Here is a 16638-nt window from a genome sequence, read left to right as displayed (position 1 = left end):
TTTTTGGTGAATTAAATACCTGATAGATCAATCAGTCCTATGGTTTCTAATAAAACCATAAATATTAAAAGAGATTGATACTGTACCTCAGTAGAAACTGTATAACAAAAATCTCTGCTTGTTGAGAAATCTTTTCACGGCACATTGTAAAATGTCTACCTGCTGTACACTACGCACTGCACCTGTAAACACCATCAAACCCAGAGCTTTCAGGACTGCAAGAGGGGGTTCATGTTAGTCCAAATTTCTGTGATCCAGACAAGGCTCACAAAAAAATGACATTTTATTGCATTTTCAAATCACACCATCAAAAAAAAAGAGAAAGCCATCTGTTTATAAAAATACAACACACCTGTCTATACTTTAGGAGATCTCTCCAAATGCAATAAAACAATATACATTTCCATATAATGGCCACATATACAGTATGACATTATTCCCCGTTTTATTGATATATATATATTTATGTATTTTAGTCTCCCGTTTCTTTTACATAAACTTACCGATCAGAAAAGGCAACATGCAGGCGATAGCAGCACATTTAAAAGACAAAGAGAACATTAAACACAACTTGTCGAGACAAAGGGGAGACAGTGACATTTTAACTTTGAACCTCCCAAAAAAAACACTAAGATGAATGTGTTAGAGGTAGTGCTCAACATTTAACCACAGAATGAAAAGGTGATGAAATTAAATAGGTCTTATGCTGGATTTTTATTGAACAACAGGCAAACTATACTTATATTATATACTAGTAGATATATTGTAATATTGTAATTTTGCAGCACCTTGTATTTGGTTCAAGGAGGTTTTACTGTTGTAATTCCTGCTGATGACCACAAGAGGTCATCTTTAGTATTACTCAATACCTCTTTAACCTTCAACACTGGCATGGAGAAGTTCACAAAATGCCATGAATGTTTCAAGAGTAAAGAGTTGCTTCTTCCTCTGCGTTAATATGATGCCAAATGAAAAAAAAAAAAGCTTATGTAAACATGGCTTTTCTGTGCGAGAACGTGCTCCTACATCCACAAATCTAAATTACTGTCACAGTATGTTCATGCACAGGCTGATTCCGCCATACACAGAATATAAAGTGCGTTTCTTCTCGTCATCTTAGTTTCATGTTGACAATCTGAATCCTTCCTCCTCCCTAAAACGAGTTTCAGTGGTCTCTATATCACTGCTAGCAACAGCATTAATATGTTTTACTAGGAATTACATTTTCCCAGGTCTTTTATGCACTCAATTACTTCCATGATCTGCAAAAGCTCCAACGTAGGTTTTGCAGTTGCATGTTTTATGTATAACAACGGCTCACTGTCGCAGCCTGACCAGGTCTTGACAAACATGTTCAAAGAAAACACTGTGTCAGTCTGTGGGAAATGCTTTCTGGCATACAATTATTACCATATTTCAAAAACAACAATGGTAACAATAATGTGCAAATTATAAAGATGGAGTGAGTTTTTTTTTATCTCACTTTTGGTTATTCTTTTATCATAAAACAACTTTGAGAGAACATCAGAAACAATACAAACAGACAAAACACACCAGAGACAGGCTGCTGCTGCTGTGTGGACTTTTAAAACAGTTCATTCAGGAGATGTAAAATGTCTTTTAAAAAGGCTTTTAAAGGGTGAAGGTGGGGAGAGGGGTGGGGAGGTACAGAGTTGGAAAATGATCCAGAGATAGTGGAGGTGTTGGACCAGTGACACAGATTTAGTTTGGTGTTAGAAGTCTGACAGGCCCAAGGCTGGAAGAGGCTGATGGGAGGAGAGGAGTGGACTTGGGGGGTGGAGTTATAGAACCTTCTGGAGGATGGCGTTGGGCACTTCCAGAGTGTCGTCCCTCACCAGGACGATGTCATACGAGTCCAGATATTTGTCCAGCAGCTCATCAACCTGCAGAGTGAGACCAGAGAAAACGGTCAGGAGCGGCTTTACGGTTCATGTTGTGAATCTCCAAGCAGCCACAGTTAGCTGTCGCCGTGGAGATCCAGTGGAAAACAAGCAGCGCACAAACACTGTTTTCAGCTTTCAAACGGCAAGTAATCAGGAGCTGTACATTTTGCATTAGTAAAAAAGTGCAGCTCAAACATCACCTCCCTCCCTGGCCTCAGTTTATTGATTATTTCTAAGATTGTGAACTCAATCGACTCAATGATCGATAACATGTTTTAGGATCCATGGTTATGTGTCTGTACCTTTTCGTTGAGGTAGCCGATCTTGAGGATGTTCTCCACGTTGGGCGCGCCGTCGGCCATGGTGAGGTCCCCCAGTGAGTCACCCATCAGGATGATGTTGGAGTTTTCCTTCACCTGTTTGAAGTACTCCGTGTTCCGCAGGGCGCCGTCGTGTTTGTTGAACACGTGGATCAGCTCGCCTTTGAAACCCTTCAGGACGCCCTGTGAGATGAGGAACAGATCCGATCAGCAGAGTGAGACATTATGTTTCTTTAGTCATGATGAGGAAGATCAGAAAGAGCAGAGGTGTCTGTGTTTCCTGCAGGACTCACGTTTTCGTCGAAGTCCATGAAGTTGGACACGACCTTGACGTTGGGGTAGTAGACGTCGGCTTGGCGGATGACTTCCTCCAGGATGTCACCCAGGCCAGCAGAGAAGATGAAGACAGGGACATCGTGCTGCTGCAGGTTTTCAAAGAACTGCAAATAGCCATCCCTGAAAACAAGCAGACACAGAAAGGGACAGGTTGGTGAGAGGCGTCAGTTATTCTGTACAATTTAAAGGTGCTAATGGTAACATTGACACTTGTCTTTAGAGTATGAAACAGCCCTGAGGATCTACTGAGCCCCAATCTCCTCACTTAGTCGGGACCTTTCTAGATAAGAGCATCACCATCAGTTAATACCCATAATGCAACAGTAAACTGCAGTAACGCTGTAGTGTTTAGAGTGCCCAGACGAGCGTTGAGGAACACGTACTTGAGGACAGCGCAAGACTCTCTCACCACCTCTGTCAGTTTGTCCTTCTCTATCCGCGACTCCACAAGTAGTGTGTGAGACTTGAAATACCTGCAAACACACACACACACACACACACACATTTTTAGGAACACTGTTTAGAAAGAAAATTGCATTCTGCTGGTTGTGAGCAGAAACATAAACATGACTGTGTGTGTGTGCATGCGTCTTACCACTCCACCATAAATGGGAATTTCTCCTCCATGGTGAGATTAGAGTCGATCTCGATGGGATAATATTTATTCTTCAGCTGCAGCAGCTTCTCTTTGCAATCCTCTGCTATCAGATTGCAGTTTTCAATAATATCTGCACAAAGAAGGAGAATGACACCATTATAATTTATGTTTCAAACAGGCAAGAAAAACACATTGAAATTGGGAAATTTTAATTAAGATTCACAAAAAATGTGATCCGAAAAATAGACAAAAAACATGATACTAAAGCCCTATTCACACAGGACTAGCATTACCAGGGGACCTTCAAGGGATTTAGAAATCACCCACTACATCTGGGTATCTGTATTCTACTCAAATTTACTGACATTATCCCCAGGATATGATGTCAAAAGCTCTACGTAACATCCGAAAAAGGAGTGGAGAAAAAACAAAAAACAAAAACTAGAATTACCGCCTTGCGGTTGTCTGCTTCCACCAACCAGTCAAGTTACAGTTTACATCCATGTCTGTCCAAATATCAGCAGTTCCTCATTTTATCCTGTTAGACATTTGTGTGAAATTGTAATAATTAGCAAATTAATTCTTGAGTTATTGACAAAAAAGTGTTATCAGTTCATTCTTGATTCCAAGTGGACGTTTCTGTCAAATTTGAAGAAATTCATTCGTGGCGTACCTGACACATCACGAGGATGGACCGGACGTACGCATGTACGGATGGACGGAAAACATAATGCCTGTGACCACGGCTGTCGCCGGCGCGGAGACATAAAAAAAATCACAGAGATGCCGATTCACACACGACTAATATTATCACATGACCTGTGTTTGGTGAAATATGATAGGTCATTTGTGGTGGAATTTTTACTTGACAAATAACGGACATGGCAGATTCGCACGGGATTAAGATTACACACGACCTCCGCAATAATTATAAATTACTAGAGGTTCCCAGGTAAAACTAGTCCCTAGTGAAAAGGGCTTAAGAAACATCTCATGTTGTTTTCTTGTTGTACTTACGGTGACATGACGGACAGCGTTTGCCGTTGACAGCGAACTTGCTTAACGTCATGTCGAAGTCTGTGATGATCTGCAACAGAGCCAAGAACATTTGGTTTACCAGAAACCAGAGGAAAACATGAATCAGACACATTGGATCCTTAAAGGGCGGGTCCATTATTGTTGAGTTCTTTGTTTTTTTTTTATATCATTCTGTAGCTTCCCAGTGGTGTTCCTTATGTATTCAAATCCCAATATTCACAATTGATCAAAGTATGTATGTTTTAGTCTCAAAAATGCGATTTTCCCTTCAAGCCCTTCTAAAAACCTACATGACCCGACATAGGTTTCTGCATGATGACGCTGCTACATCCTTATAGTCACTGTATTAACGTTACATACAGGAACTTAGATGGCAGTCGGCAGAGTGAGACAGAGTGGGTGAGTGGAACCTAAAAGACTGAGTGACATATAAGACCATACACATACACAGCTGGAGGAGGGCTGGATGTTGCATCTGGATATGCTGCTTGGAATGTGGAAAAAGCTGCAAGTTCTGTGTTTGTCTCAACAAAGTGAGTCTACTTTTCCAGGTAACTTAGGACTTCAAAAATAATCAAGAGGAGCCTGTAAAGCGCTGAACCCATTCAAAGTGTTCAGCTTGTGAGAAGCTTTTCCAGTTGCAATAGGCTTGTGAGCTTCAGTACCACGAGGTGGCGCTGTTTCACCAAAACACTGACTTCATATTATGTTCTACCTGTAGTTTGGAGGCTCCTCCTTTGATGAGGCCACAGATGATCTGCTCCACCCTCTCAGGGTCCCTCATGTGGACTGTATTCTTCTCAAACTGAGGCATCTGGAGGGAGGGAGGGAAAGAGAGGTTATTATAGACAGATGTTTAACCATCAGTTTAGCATAGACTTGAAAAACAGGAAACCTGTAAAACAGCAGCATGAGAGATATTTGCTCACAGGGTCTAACTGCAGCACTTTCGCCTGCAGATAATCTGTGGTGAAAGCTCTGGTATGAAGACGAGGAGGAGGAGGAGGAGGAGGAGGAGGTGTTGACAACTAGGGTTGATTTGGATTTAGGTTGGTGTGTGTTGAGGGGTATGAACTGACTACATGTCAACCTAGAATTAATGACGTTAGTGTATTTGTTCCCTGGCCGAGACACACACACTCCTGGATGGGATTTCAGAGTCATGAAACAGCAACAACACGATGTTTGGAATCTGTCGGCGTTGTATAACAAACTGAACGGCCACACAAACAGCCACAGTAATACCTTGCAGAGAGCAGGTGAACTTCAGCCCTTGTTGTTACTTCATCTCATCGACATCAGTTCAGTACTGACTCGTGGACAAGTCTGTTCTCAAAGCTTCTCATTGCTCGACAAGAGGATTTTTTTTTTTTTATCCAAAATGTTATCTTAATGCAAGATAAAGATAAAGTCAAAAAGTACATCCCACCCCTACATAACACTAATATACAAAGGCTTAAAAGCTGATGTAACAACCTTGACAGTTGAAGGTTGCAGGAGGGGCAACAAACACTGATCTGCATATAGAAGTTGTACACTGTGCTGATGAAAAGCAAACATTTGAATAACTAAAAACACACACAAACAAACACATACAAACAAATAGCAACCTCCCCTTCCCCAAAACATAACCCCCACCCTGCACAACTTCCACCTTCTTACATAATCAGCATCCTTCAGAAACATGACACCCAGTACACAAACTAAAAATACAAACTTAGTTCCATCCTACTCTCTAATAAGCATTTCACTCACTCACAAACACACACTTATCTCAGCGTGCAAAGAGCCAAAACAACTCCCATAACTTCATATCTGCTGAGTAGAGACGAACTGTAGACGAAGAAAAATAGTCTCAGACAACCTCCCATTTGTTTTTAAATGACAGGTTTTTAGCTGTAGGGAGAACCTATGAGAACATGCTGTTCCTGTAAAGACCACAAAGCCTGTAGTGTACTAACGGGAGCAGTTTAGGCTGCAGAGTTTTACAGGGCGTCTCCCTCTGATGGCACTGGAACTCAAACCTGCTCCTTATCTGAGCAAACTGAATATTCTGACATGAAATACTGCTTCACTATCAACAATGAAAAACATCTGTACTGTCAAGATGCTAAATGTGATACTGCCAGATGTGCTGCATCACATTCCTGTGCGTTGTTTTTTTTTTAAAAATATATATATTTAGCACAATTTCTGATCCTTTCAGTGAGAGCAGGTTACAACATTACAATCTACCCAATGTAAGGTTTAGGTAAAAGCATCAATTTCTGGATTACAAACAGCAAATACTGAGGTCAAAGGTCAAAGCATCCTTATAACAGGAGAAGACATTCAGGAGGATTTCGTTACCTTTGATAGCAAGAATTTGTAGCACTAAATGTTTTTACTGTTAATATGAACCAAAAATGGCTACAGCCGGGAGTATAATCAGTTATACCCAAACACATCCACATCCACACACACACATACACACACTCTAACTTACCGCGGGTCTGTTGAGTCAGCTAAAAAAAGAGAGGAAAAGATTGTATGGCTGCAGAGGGCTTTTATACCTACAACAGTCAGGGAGGGAGGGGGCGTCAACCAAAATATCAGGCAACATAACTCCTCCCCCTAAGGAGATGCTCAAACACAAACACAAACACAAACACAAACACAATGGTAATTTCAGCTGACCCATGTCACATACACACTCAAACACACTCAAACACACACACAGATCAGTATAAATAGATGCGGAATGGGGCCAGTGGAGGAAAAGTGACAGTATCTACCCTTGTTCCAGTAATGTGACCTTTGACCCCTTGAAAAAGGAACCTTTCAAATCAATTACAGAAGGTGGAACCCCTCCAGTACTACTACTGCTGAGCACACACATTTTACACACACAACACACACCCCGCCTCACCTCCACAAACACACACATGTGGAAAATAGCTTGATGTCGCGCGGAGGGTCATGGAGGTCAAGGTTCAGTGCGAGTGTCAGGCTGTTTGGTCAGTCACACATGACTCAGCTAATGGACATGCAAACACACGCACACACGCACGCACGCACACACGCACGCACGCACGTGTCAACTCCAACATAACCCTTCTTCTATCAGTGAACCCATATTCATCCAAAGGTGTATTTTTGGAATATTTATGATGTCAGACCATGTGTGCAATGTCATGATTGTGTGAACACAAACTCCAAGCTAATAGAAGGCTTAACAGTTTATAGCAGCACAATTAACTGACTTTATAAAATTATATATTAAAGTGACTATGCATTTTTCGTAAGAAGTAGTAAGTCTTTCTTCATTTTAAACATGAAAATGTACATTTATTAACAATAAAATCATCACTTAATACAATGCACTTTTTTTTGCAGCTACAGCTTTCAGCAGCTTAAGGGGGTTAATGTTAACTAATGCTAGCAAACTTTAGCTAGATATTGCTATGTAATTTCCTATAATTGTTACCTGTGGCCAGAGTAGTCGCTGATCAGCAAAAGAGTAGTGTTAGGATTTTATTGACAATTACTCTTACTAGAAAATGCATTTCCTGCAGAAAATGCGTGTGAATGCTGAAAGCTACAATTAATTTGAAAAAGCACAAGTATTAAGTGCAATACATTATTATTATTATTATTATGATACATTATTGTGTTCTACTAATCACTGATTCAGAGAACAACAAATATTTGTGTAACATTGACACTTCGTCCCAGGCTTGTTTTTTTTGCTGAACAAGGCTCAGTTCCCTGCTGTCCTCTGTTGTCGCTGTAAGATGGCGGAGACAGGAACATGAGACAACCTCGTCCTCCTCTCCTGTCCTCTACCGGCCTCGACTGCCTCGCATACCCCGACTCCAAAAAAACTAGGTCGACACTCTCTGATTACACTTTACCACAATAACAGTGCAGGCCCCTGCTGAACGCTGGACTCAGAGAGACAGCCCCGCAGGTCCTTTCTTTCTTATCTTTCTGTTCCACTACAATCCTGTGCAATCCTTTTTTCCTGTCTTAACATGACGTGCAAATGGGTTCAGTTTGTATTGTACCAGTACATGCAAACCACAAGAAAAAGCGTTCCAAACACCTAGAAAAATTGAACTATGAGCATATGATCACTCTGAGGCGGATCTATTCACAATGTGATAGCAAAGCTGAGTGGAGCTTTGCTATCACATTATTTTCTAAAAGCTTTACATAAGGTCTTGTTTGAATACTACTTTGCATGTTGCTGGAAAACACACTATCACAGAAAATGTCTGTCTAACAGCTGTCAAATTGCCTGTTCAACCGCCTCCCAGCATTCCTCTGAAATCCCACCTCATCTGCACAAGCCTGAGCAAAGGTTACAGATAGGTTTGTGCTGCTGTGACCCAGCCTTGGCCTGCCGGGGTCAAAGGTCATCAAGGACAAAGTGCAGAGCCCCTCTGAGTGTTTCCCTCACCCCTCTCGACAGGTGACAGTTCACAAGCTGTTGGTCTTCATCTTTTGACACAACCTGAGGGATGGCTGATCCCAGCACTGTTGTTTGAACAAGATACACTTTTGACAAACAACTGTACTCATACTGATATACTGCAACGTCTGCAACCAATACCCTTACTACTACTACTACTACTACTACTACCTCTTCCATTAATACTACTGCAACTTTTGCAACTACCGCTATAGTTATTACTACCTCCACATATCGCTTACTACTACTAATGCTGCTGATCTTATTGCTACTATTGATATTACTACAGCTTCTGCTACCACTACTAGTCATACTACCACTAGTTCTAGTACAATTACTACTTTTGATGATACTACTGTTTGTTAACACTATTGCTGCTGTCGTCGCTACTTTTTTTCATCTGTTCTGATCCTCCTCCTCCTCCTCTTCCTCCTGATACTGAAACGTCTGCTAACATCACTTTTTTTACTTCTACAAAATTTTGCTACTAGTACTGCTGTTACAAATATTTGACTACTACCACTGCTGATCTTACGACTACTATTCATAGTACTACACCATATACCACTACTACTAGTCCTACGACTACTAGTTTTACTACAACTACTAATTGTACTGCAACTTCTGCTACCACCACTAGTACTACGTCTAAAAATACTACTTCAACTTTTACTATAACTAATACTGCTGATCTTAGTGCTACTACTGATACTACTGCAACTTCGGCATCAAGTGACCCTTTTGTTAGATCACATGTAGTCAGATGTTTGAGATTTCCTGCTTATATGGAGGGCACCTAATGCAGGAATGTGTTTTTATGGTTGTCTCTGTACTTCTACATAAAGCTGTATCTTTAGGACAATGGATAGGCAAATATTGTGTTTGTGCATTTTGTTGCCTCTCTCTCATCACTCTAGACAGAAGCTGATTTTAATTTGCCAAGACAGATGTTAAGACATGCCTGAGTGTTATTAATATATGACATAGTGCCTGCTTTTGCATTGAGGCCCTTCATGAGTTCCGTGTGGACCCACCCATACTGGGAACTCCTTTGGTTGTCATGGTTACAGCCATCTGTTGTCTACTGATAAAGCAGTATGGCCACTGGAAGAAGTGTTGGTCACCTCAGTAAGAGGCTGAAGCCGCCCAGAGTTCAGGTGGAGTTCAGACTTCACCCTCTAATTCATATATCCAACAGTCTGTAAAAGCCTAAATGTGCCTTGTCATCAAAGTGAATGATTATCATAGAGCACATCACAATTATATCTGTTTAGAATTTTAAAAAGGAAAGAGAAGAGACAATCAGATTTGGATAATAATGCAGATAAATTAGTTTTTAAACACAATCCACCAGGTCAATTTCTAGAAGAGACCTAGTTGTTATTGAAGATTGAAGATTAATTGAATTGTTATTCAGACTATACACAGGCTAAATGCACAGCAGAATAAAATTACATTGCATCTGGCTCATGAATGTAATATAAAAATGATAAAAAAAACCTGACTATAAATTAGTAAATTCGTTGTATTGTTCTTGTTAACTGTATTTTATGTAGTATTAATATCTGTGGATGTGTTGTGGTTGTGCCTTTTGAGTAAGGTGAGAGAGTTTTGAAGCAGAAGTGTTGCTGGAGTTTACCATCTCTACGCTTCAGTCCCATGCTTATGTGTACATTCAGGTGTCTGAATAGCTTCAGGACTTAACAGCAGTTTTCCTAATTACATTTCATGTTTACTTCCCCTGATCTCTACCTCACTATTGGTTTACCAATCAAAGCAAGGTCAACTGGGGCATCACAGTAAGTAAACATTTCTATTACATGTTATTTTGTTATATTACATTAGTATTGTATTACATGTTTACTATTGAATTATAGTATTCAGTTGAAGTACTCAGATCTTGTACTTCAGTAAAAGTAGCAATACTACCATGTAGAGAAATACTGTGCTACAAGTAAGGGTCCTGCATTCAAAATCCTTCTTAAGTAAAAGTGCAAAAATATAAGCATATGAATATACAAAAAGTAGCAAACATAAAAGTACACATTATGCAGAATAGTGTTATATTATTGGATTATACTTATTGATGCATTAATGTGCTCCTCACTTTAATGTTGCAGCTGGTAAAGGTGGAGCTCATTTTAATGACTTTATATACTGCTGGGTAGTTTAATCTATAATAATACATCATCATTTACTTGTTGAATATATTTTGTATTAATTATCTGAATCTGTAAAGTAACTAAAGTCATTAAATCAATGTAGTGGAGTGAAAAGTACAATATTTCCCTCTGAGATGTAGTGGAGTAGAAGTAGAAAGAACCATCAGAACATGGAAATGCTCAAGTAAATTACAAGTACCTCAAAATTGTACTTAAGTACAGTACTTGAGTAAATGTACTTAGTTACTTTCCACCACTGAGTACATATTATACTGTTGTATTTTTCTAAGCATTCTTTATTGCTCCTGTTGGAATAAAATAATTGTTGATTATTTAACTGCAAAGTAGCAATGTGTTTTTGATACCTTCACTTTTTTGCATTAAATCATTACGGGATGTTTGCAGAAATTGATTGGATGTGGCACAGCCCTACCTAGAATAATGTCCACCAGCCGCCACTGATCATATTATAGAAAGTACTGTGTACTGTTCTGTAGATACTGTATAAATAAAGTGAAGTACATAGCAATCCCTACATATTTGTATGTTGCTTTGGTCTCCATCCATCTTATTTTCTAAAAGAAACCCCAAGACTTGCAGTTCAAGTGTAGCTCCGTCCTGCCCTCTAGAGGTCAACAGGGTGAAACACACTCTGGACCCGAGTTTGCCCCTGATGTTCGCACAAGGGGTGAAAGTGTGAGTTGGTCTGGCATCTGCCAAATGAATGTAATGTAAAGATCAGTTTGGACTTGGAATATAACCGTTCACTTCTTATGTATGATTACTTCTAACATTTAACTAATGACAGGTTTAGGGTTTAGCCATCAAGAGGAGAACCTCAAAGAAGCACCAGCTCACAAAGCATGAAAATACAAAACATGTGTGTAGTGTGAAATGCTTTACTTCTAGTGTGCAGGCTGTGTTTTGAAAATACTTTTCTGGTAGTATGATGAGAGTCTCATTCAAGCGTTTTGAGTTTTAGGACACTCCGTTGTACAGATGGATATATTGTCAATAACATGGATGGAAAAGAGTTTTCGTTTCTGCAGTTTCAAAAATCTAACCATTTTTTTCTGGGCAGCTTTATACCATGAAATCAAGCCATGGACATTTTGTTGTTGATGTAGTTGAAAACGTGAGCAAACAAACAAACAAACATGTAACAACCAACAGTAACCAGTGAGCCAAGTCATGCTGGTAATGAGCAGGCCTGCAGTAAACACAACCCACAATGGTTTCTGGGAATGAAGAAAAGAATGTGCTTTGGTTTTCTGTGATGCCCATGTATTTCTGAAATGACCCAGCTGAGTTTGTAGGAGTCTAAGTGAGCTATGAGAGTCACAAAACTCGCTCAGTAGAGGAATGTCCCTTTAATATTTCAACACAGGACGCAAAATGAACGCCTGGCTGAGCTGCAGTCGTGTGATTTTACACTCTGGGGGTCCAGAGCGGATGTTTGTGCTTCTGTAGCATCAGGCATCATGAAAAGCAGATGGGAGAAGACGTTTTCACGCTGAGAGTCGGGACAGGAAATGAGCGAACTGTTTCTATCCAGAAGCCGCAGTGGCTATTACATCCCAAAACTACTCATCCTCCAGTGTCATTCTCTCACCACACGACTGGATTTGCAAAACAGGTGGTGGTGGAACTTAGGGGAGAAGCTGACTATGAAACTATATCACATCAGCAAGGATAGAACAAGAAACAGACAACTGAAGAGCTTTCTAGGATCTTCTCCTGCTCACTCTGGTGTAAATATATAAATGTCAGCTGATGGGTTGACTAAGTCGCTCACAGTTAGAAATACATACGGAAACCAGCACGATCAGAAATCAACTCCAAGCACAAGTTTCATGTCTCATCTCTGACCCTCCCGTTCAGAGATGAAACTGTTTGGCCTCTCAGGTTACTTTGATATAAAGTATATTCACAACTTCTACTTCTACAAACTGGCAGTTCAAAGTTTCAGCCCAAAAATCAATAATGATGCAAACAAGCAGATGTAAAAGCGGTCAAAGGTTGATGTAACGTCAAACCTGCAATAATGGACTGGAATGCAAAGAAAGGAAACATTTTACATGAACAGAGGAGATCATTGTGGAAAGTGAGTCACGAAAAACTACATGAAGCTTTTATCAAATAGACAAGTTTTCTGCCATTCAATTTGCTTTTACACAAACCAAACATGCTGCTGTAAAACCCAGCTTCACACTTCAGACTGTTGCGAGACAACGCTGATAAAAGCACACTTACAACGACATAATGAGAGGAGGTGACCTGCCAGGGAAACTACAAGCAATAAAACCATAAATGTGTGTCTGCAGCCAGAACATTTGACTGCTTTTTGAAATCTGATGGACTGTTTCTACTGTAAATGTGAAACGTGGCAGCTGAATTTGAGAGAATTCCTTTGAGGTAAATGAGCTTGTGTGTGTCTGTGTGGGTAGACAATACATACAAATATGCAGCTGTATAGGTGCAGCCAAATAACTCGGACATGAGTCATATAGATTCCAATACATAGAAACGCCCTGTAACGCTTGCAAAATTCAAAGTCTAAATTAGAATTGCAGCAAATTGTAGAGTAGTTGTGAACTATTAAATTAATCGCCAACTATTTTGATAATTGATTTATCGGTTTGAGAAATTCTTTTAAGAAAAAAAGTGTGTTAATATTTTCTGGTTTCTTTGCTCCTCTATGACAGTAAACTGAATATCTCTCAGTTGTGGAAAAAACAAGACACGTGAGGACGTCATCTTGGGCTTTGGGAAACACTGATCGTCATTTTCTGACATTTTATCGAATAAACAACTAATCGATTAATCAAGAAAATAATGGACAATGAAAATATTTGTTAGTTGCAACCGTAGTCTAAATATATTCTATAAGCCCTGGGAAAAAAATAAGTTTAACATCCATGCCGCACATATTAAAAACTATGTTATGAGAAATAAATATGTATATTCAACGATTTCTTCTTTGTTGAACTACATAAAGTATATCCTCACATGGGTATCTGAGGGATGGTGTTTAAGTTAAATAAAAATGATATAATTACGTTCATAACGCCTTAATTATCATCAAAAATCTTGAGAAAAATGCAAATGGTTATCTGGCCTGTGTGCACAGGTTCAACTAGTTTTCTTACAGATAACAATTTTGTAAAAACAAGGTTCAGTAACATTTATTTATACTTCGCAAAGTAAGAATTTAGTTGTTTTCACCTTTTTTCTGCCCAAACATATACATTTCTGAAAGCCTGTAGAAATGTTTCTAAAAACTAAACCTAACATTTGTTTTATTGTATAAAAATGACCACTGCCGTGCACTGAACAACGGAGAGTGTAGTGCTGTATTTTTTATTTATTTCTTCTAGACAATTCTATACTTGAATCACAGCAGTCTTGACATATGGCCATTTGTCTACAGTTTGTGTGGAATGTTTAGGTTTGTGCAGAAGCCTGATTCCTGTCGGACAGGTTAGAAAGCTGGACAGACTGTACTGTCCGTGCTGCTGCTTCTTGTTTAACCTCCATGCTGCCTGTTCAACACCAGACAACAGCAGCAGCAGCACAAAGCTGTTTCCAGGACAGTGAAAGAGCTGCAGAGAGCATCACTGACACACAGAGTCAGCTGCTGTCAAAAGCTTGAAAAGCTGCTGCTCTTTCTGTTGGAGAAAAGCAATCTGATGACCTCTAAAAAACAGCTGCTGTTTTAGGGGAACATCCACGCATGCGCAGAGACATCATGCAGGTCCTCTACTGTAAAGATACCAACAATAACTGTGTCACATTTCCAGACATGGTTTTCAGAATAGAGGCGCACACATGTTGCAATGTCCTGTGGGTGTTACATGGGTTAAAATACAACAGTAATACCAATGTATTTAATGCCTTGCTTGTTCTATCCAAATTCCACTTTAAACAACTGATGGTCCCTCAATGTCTACTTTATCATTCTCACATCATTATCATTATTATCATAAACTAACTAATAAATTAGCCATAAACCTCCTGAACTCTGACGTCTCCTCTGTCTGAGTTGAACACATGAAATGTGAATGTGCAATAACACGTTGGTCACTTTTGCAATGTAAATACTGTAAATATACTGTTACGAATATGTGCAATAACATGCTGATCACTGTGTGCAATAATTATATAATTATCTGACGGACACTCTGTGCAATAATCTGGCAAAACTGTCATTTCATCAATATACATATTGTATTTTTATATTTTATATTGTATTATCTTTTATATTTTTTATATTTATATTGCACTATCTCTTTTCATTAGCACATATGGGATTGTCACAATCTAATTTCGTTGTACTGACAATGACAATAAAGGGCTTGAATCTGAATAATGAGTACAGCTTATCCTTGAATTTTTTTTATACTTTATTTTTTCCCTTTTTTCAAGGTTGTTTTCATATATGCAATCTACAGTTCGTAATTACAATAGTTTATAAACCAATTTTTAAGTAGATGAGCTTATAGACAAACTCATTAAGTACACGAGAGAAAACAACTTCAAAATTGAAATAAAATTAAGAAAAGAAATATATAATAATAATGATAAATAATAATAATAATAATTATAAAAAAGAAAGAATAAAAAACACACACATAACAAAAAAGCAAAAAAAATACAAAAATAGGAGAGTAATAACAAAATTAAATTAACAAATAAGTTAATAGAAATTGAATTTATACATATTTTTTAAAATGTGTCCTATATTGTGTTTCTGTTCTCTCTATGTGCCTCTGAAATTGTCAAATAATGTGTTTTGAATAGAATTACATTGATCTAAAACATAATTAATTTATCTTATCCTAGCGCTTTTATTTTGAAGGCGCAACAGGCCCACTTCCTGTTTGCTCATCGTGTCTGCCCCTGCTCGTCTTGACGCAGCATGATGAGTGTTTGCTTTAACTCACCATCTCTATGATCCGGGTTTTCTTGCCTGCTCGCTTCTTCTTGGCGACGATGTACTGGGCCAAAACCACGCCGCCGAACAGCACGCAGACGCTGGCGCTGGCCGCGGCCCCGACCTTCACCACGGCCGTCCGGTCCATGAAGGCTCCGCTGGTGCTGTTAGTCCTCCAACCGACCGTAGAGTCAACGTCCTGCTGGACAAAGATCCTCTATACTGAAGCAGAACCAGACCACTCACTCTGTTCACGATTCACGTTTGATGCCCAACAGTTGGATGACAAAAACGTACTACACAGCGAGGCAGAAAATAAAACTAAACTCACCTTGTTATTCCTGACCTAGGAGCCCTTTTTGTGTATTTTCTTTAAAAGCTTTTTTTAAAACTCTTTATGTCTGCTTCAGAAGCGTTCCCTGCCCGATACTAGTCCCCTCTTTCACTGTTAATTTCAAAATAAAACACACTTCCGTTTGTACAGGAAATACCAAAACAAAAGTCAGACATAACATACAGGTGAAGTTCATAGTAATATTGGGAATAATTTACAAAAAAAAACATCAACTGAGATGATTACACAGAATTTGGTTGAAATATCTCAATATTGAAATCTACGTCAGGATGCCACATCGGCCCTTTCACAGTGAGCATATATGCTCTAACTAAACTCGGAAGAAGAGTTTGGAAACTTGTGTTTGGTGGATTATTTCTCTGTTGTTACAATGCTAATTGGCATTGTATGTTACATCGTTGGACAGCCTGTTTATTTACCTTCATAATGATGTCCAACTTGTAAGGATCATGCATTTGTAGGATGAGCAGCACAGCTGATTATGTAGGTAGCGCCCAAGAAAAATTTGCCAAAATGCTCTGCCAATGGTAAACAGTGTA

The 16638-nt window shown here is 39.2% G+C and overlaps 1 protein-coding gene across 4 annotated transcripts; it reads right to left on the bottom strand.

Moving 5' to 3' along the window:
- Positions 1-228: 228 nt before the first annotated feature.
- On the bottom strand, positions 229-16208 carry nt5c3a (5'-nucleotidase, cytosolic IIIA). Of its 4 annotated transcripts, none has more exons than XM_037784147.1 (9): positions 16076-16208; positions 15755-15943; positions 4912-5010; positions 4176-4245; positions 3156-3288; positions 2944-3033; positions 2518-2680; positions 2207-2407; positions 229-1904 (listed from the first exon to the last, which is right to left on the bottom strand). In XM_037784147.1, the coding sequence occupies exons 2-9, from the start codon at positions 15890-15892 to the stop codon at positions 1803-1805; spliced, it is 996 nt and encodes a 331-aa protein (XP_037640075.1). In that variant the 5' UTR covers positions 15893-15943; positions 16076-16208; the 3' UTR covers positions 229-1802. The 4 variants fall into 4 exon arrangements, with proteins under 4 accessions (XP_037640075.1, XP_037640077.1, XP_037640076.1 ...); XM_037784149.1 differs by having other exon boundaries at positions 15755-15946; positions 16076-16195; XM_037784148.1 differs by having other exon boundaries at positions 15755-15966; positions 16076-16163.
- Positions 16209-16638: the final 430 nt, after the last annotated feature.

Source organism: Sebastes umbrosus, chromosome 11 (genome assembly GCF_015220745.1).
Source record: "Sebastes umbrosus isolate fSebUmb1 chromosome 11, fSebUmb1.pri, whole genome shotgun sequence".
Taxonomy (NCBI): Eukaryota; Metazoa; Chordata; class Actinopteri; order Perciformes; family Sebastidae; genus Sebastes; species Sebastes umbrosus.
This window is presented reverse-complemented; position numbering and strand designations above follow the sequence as displayed.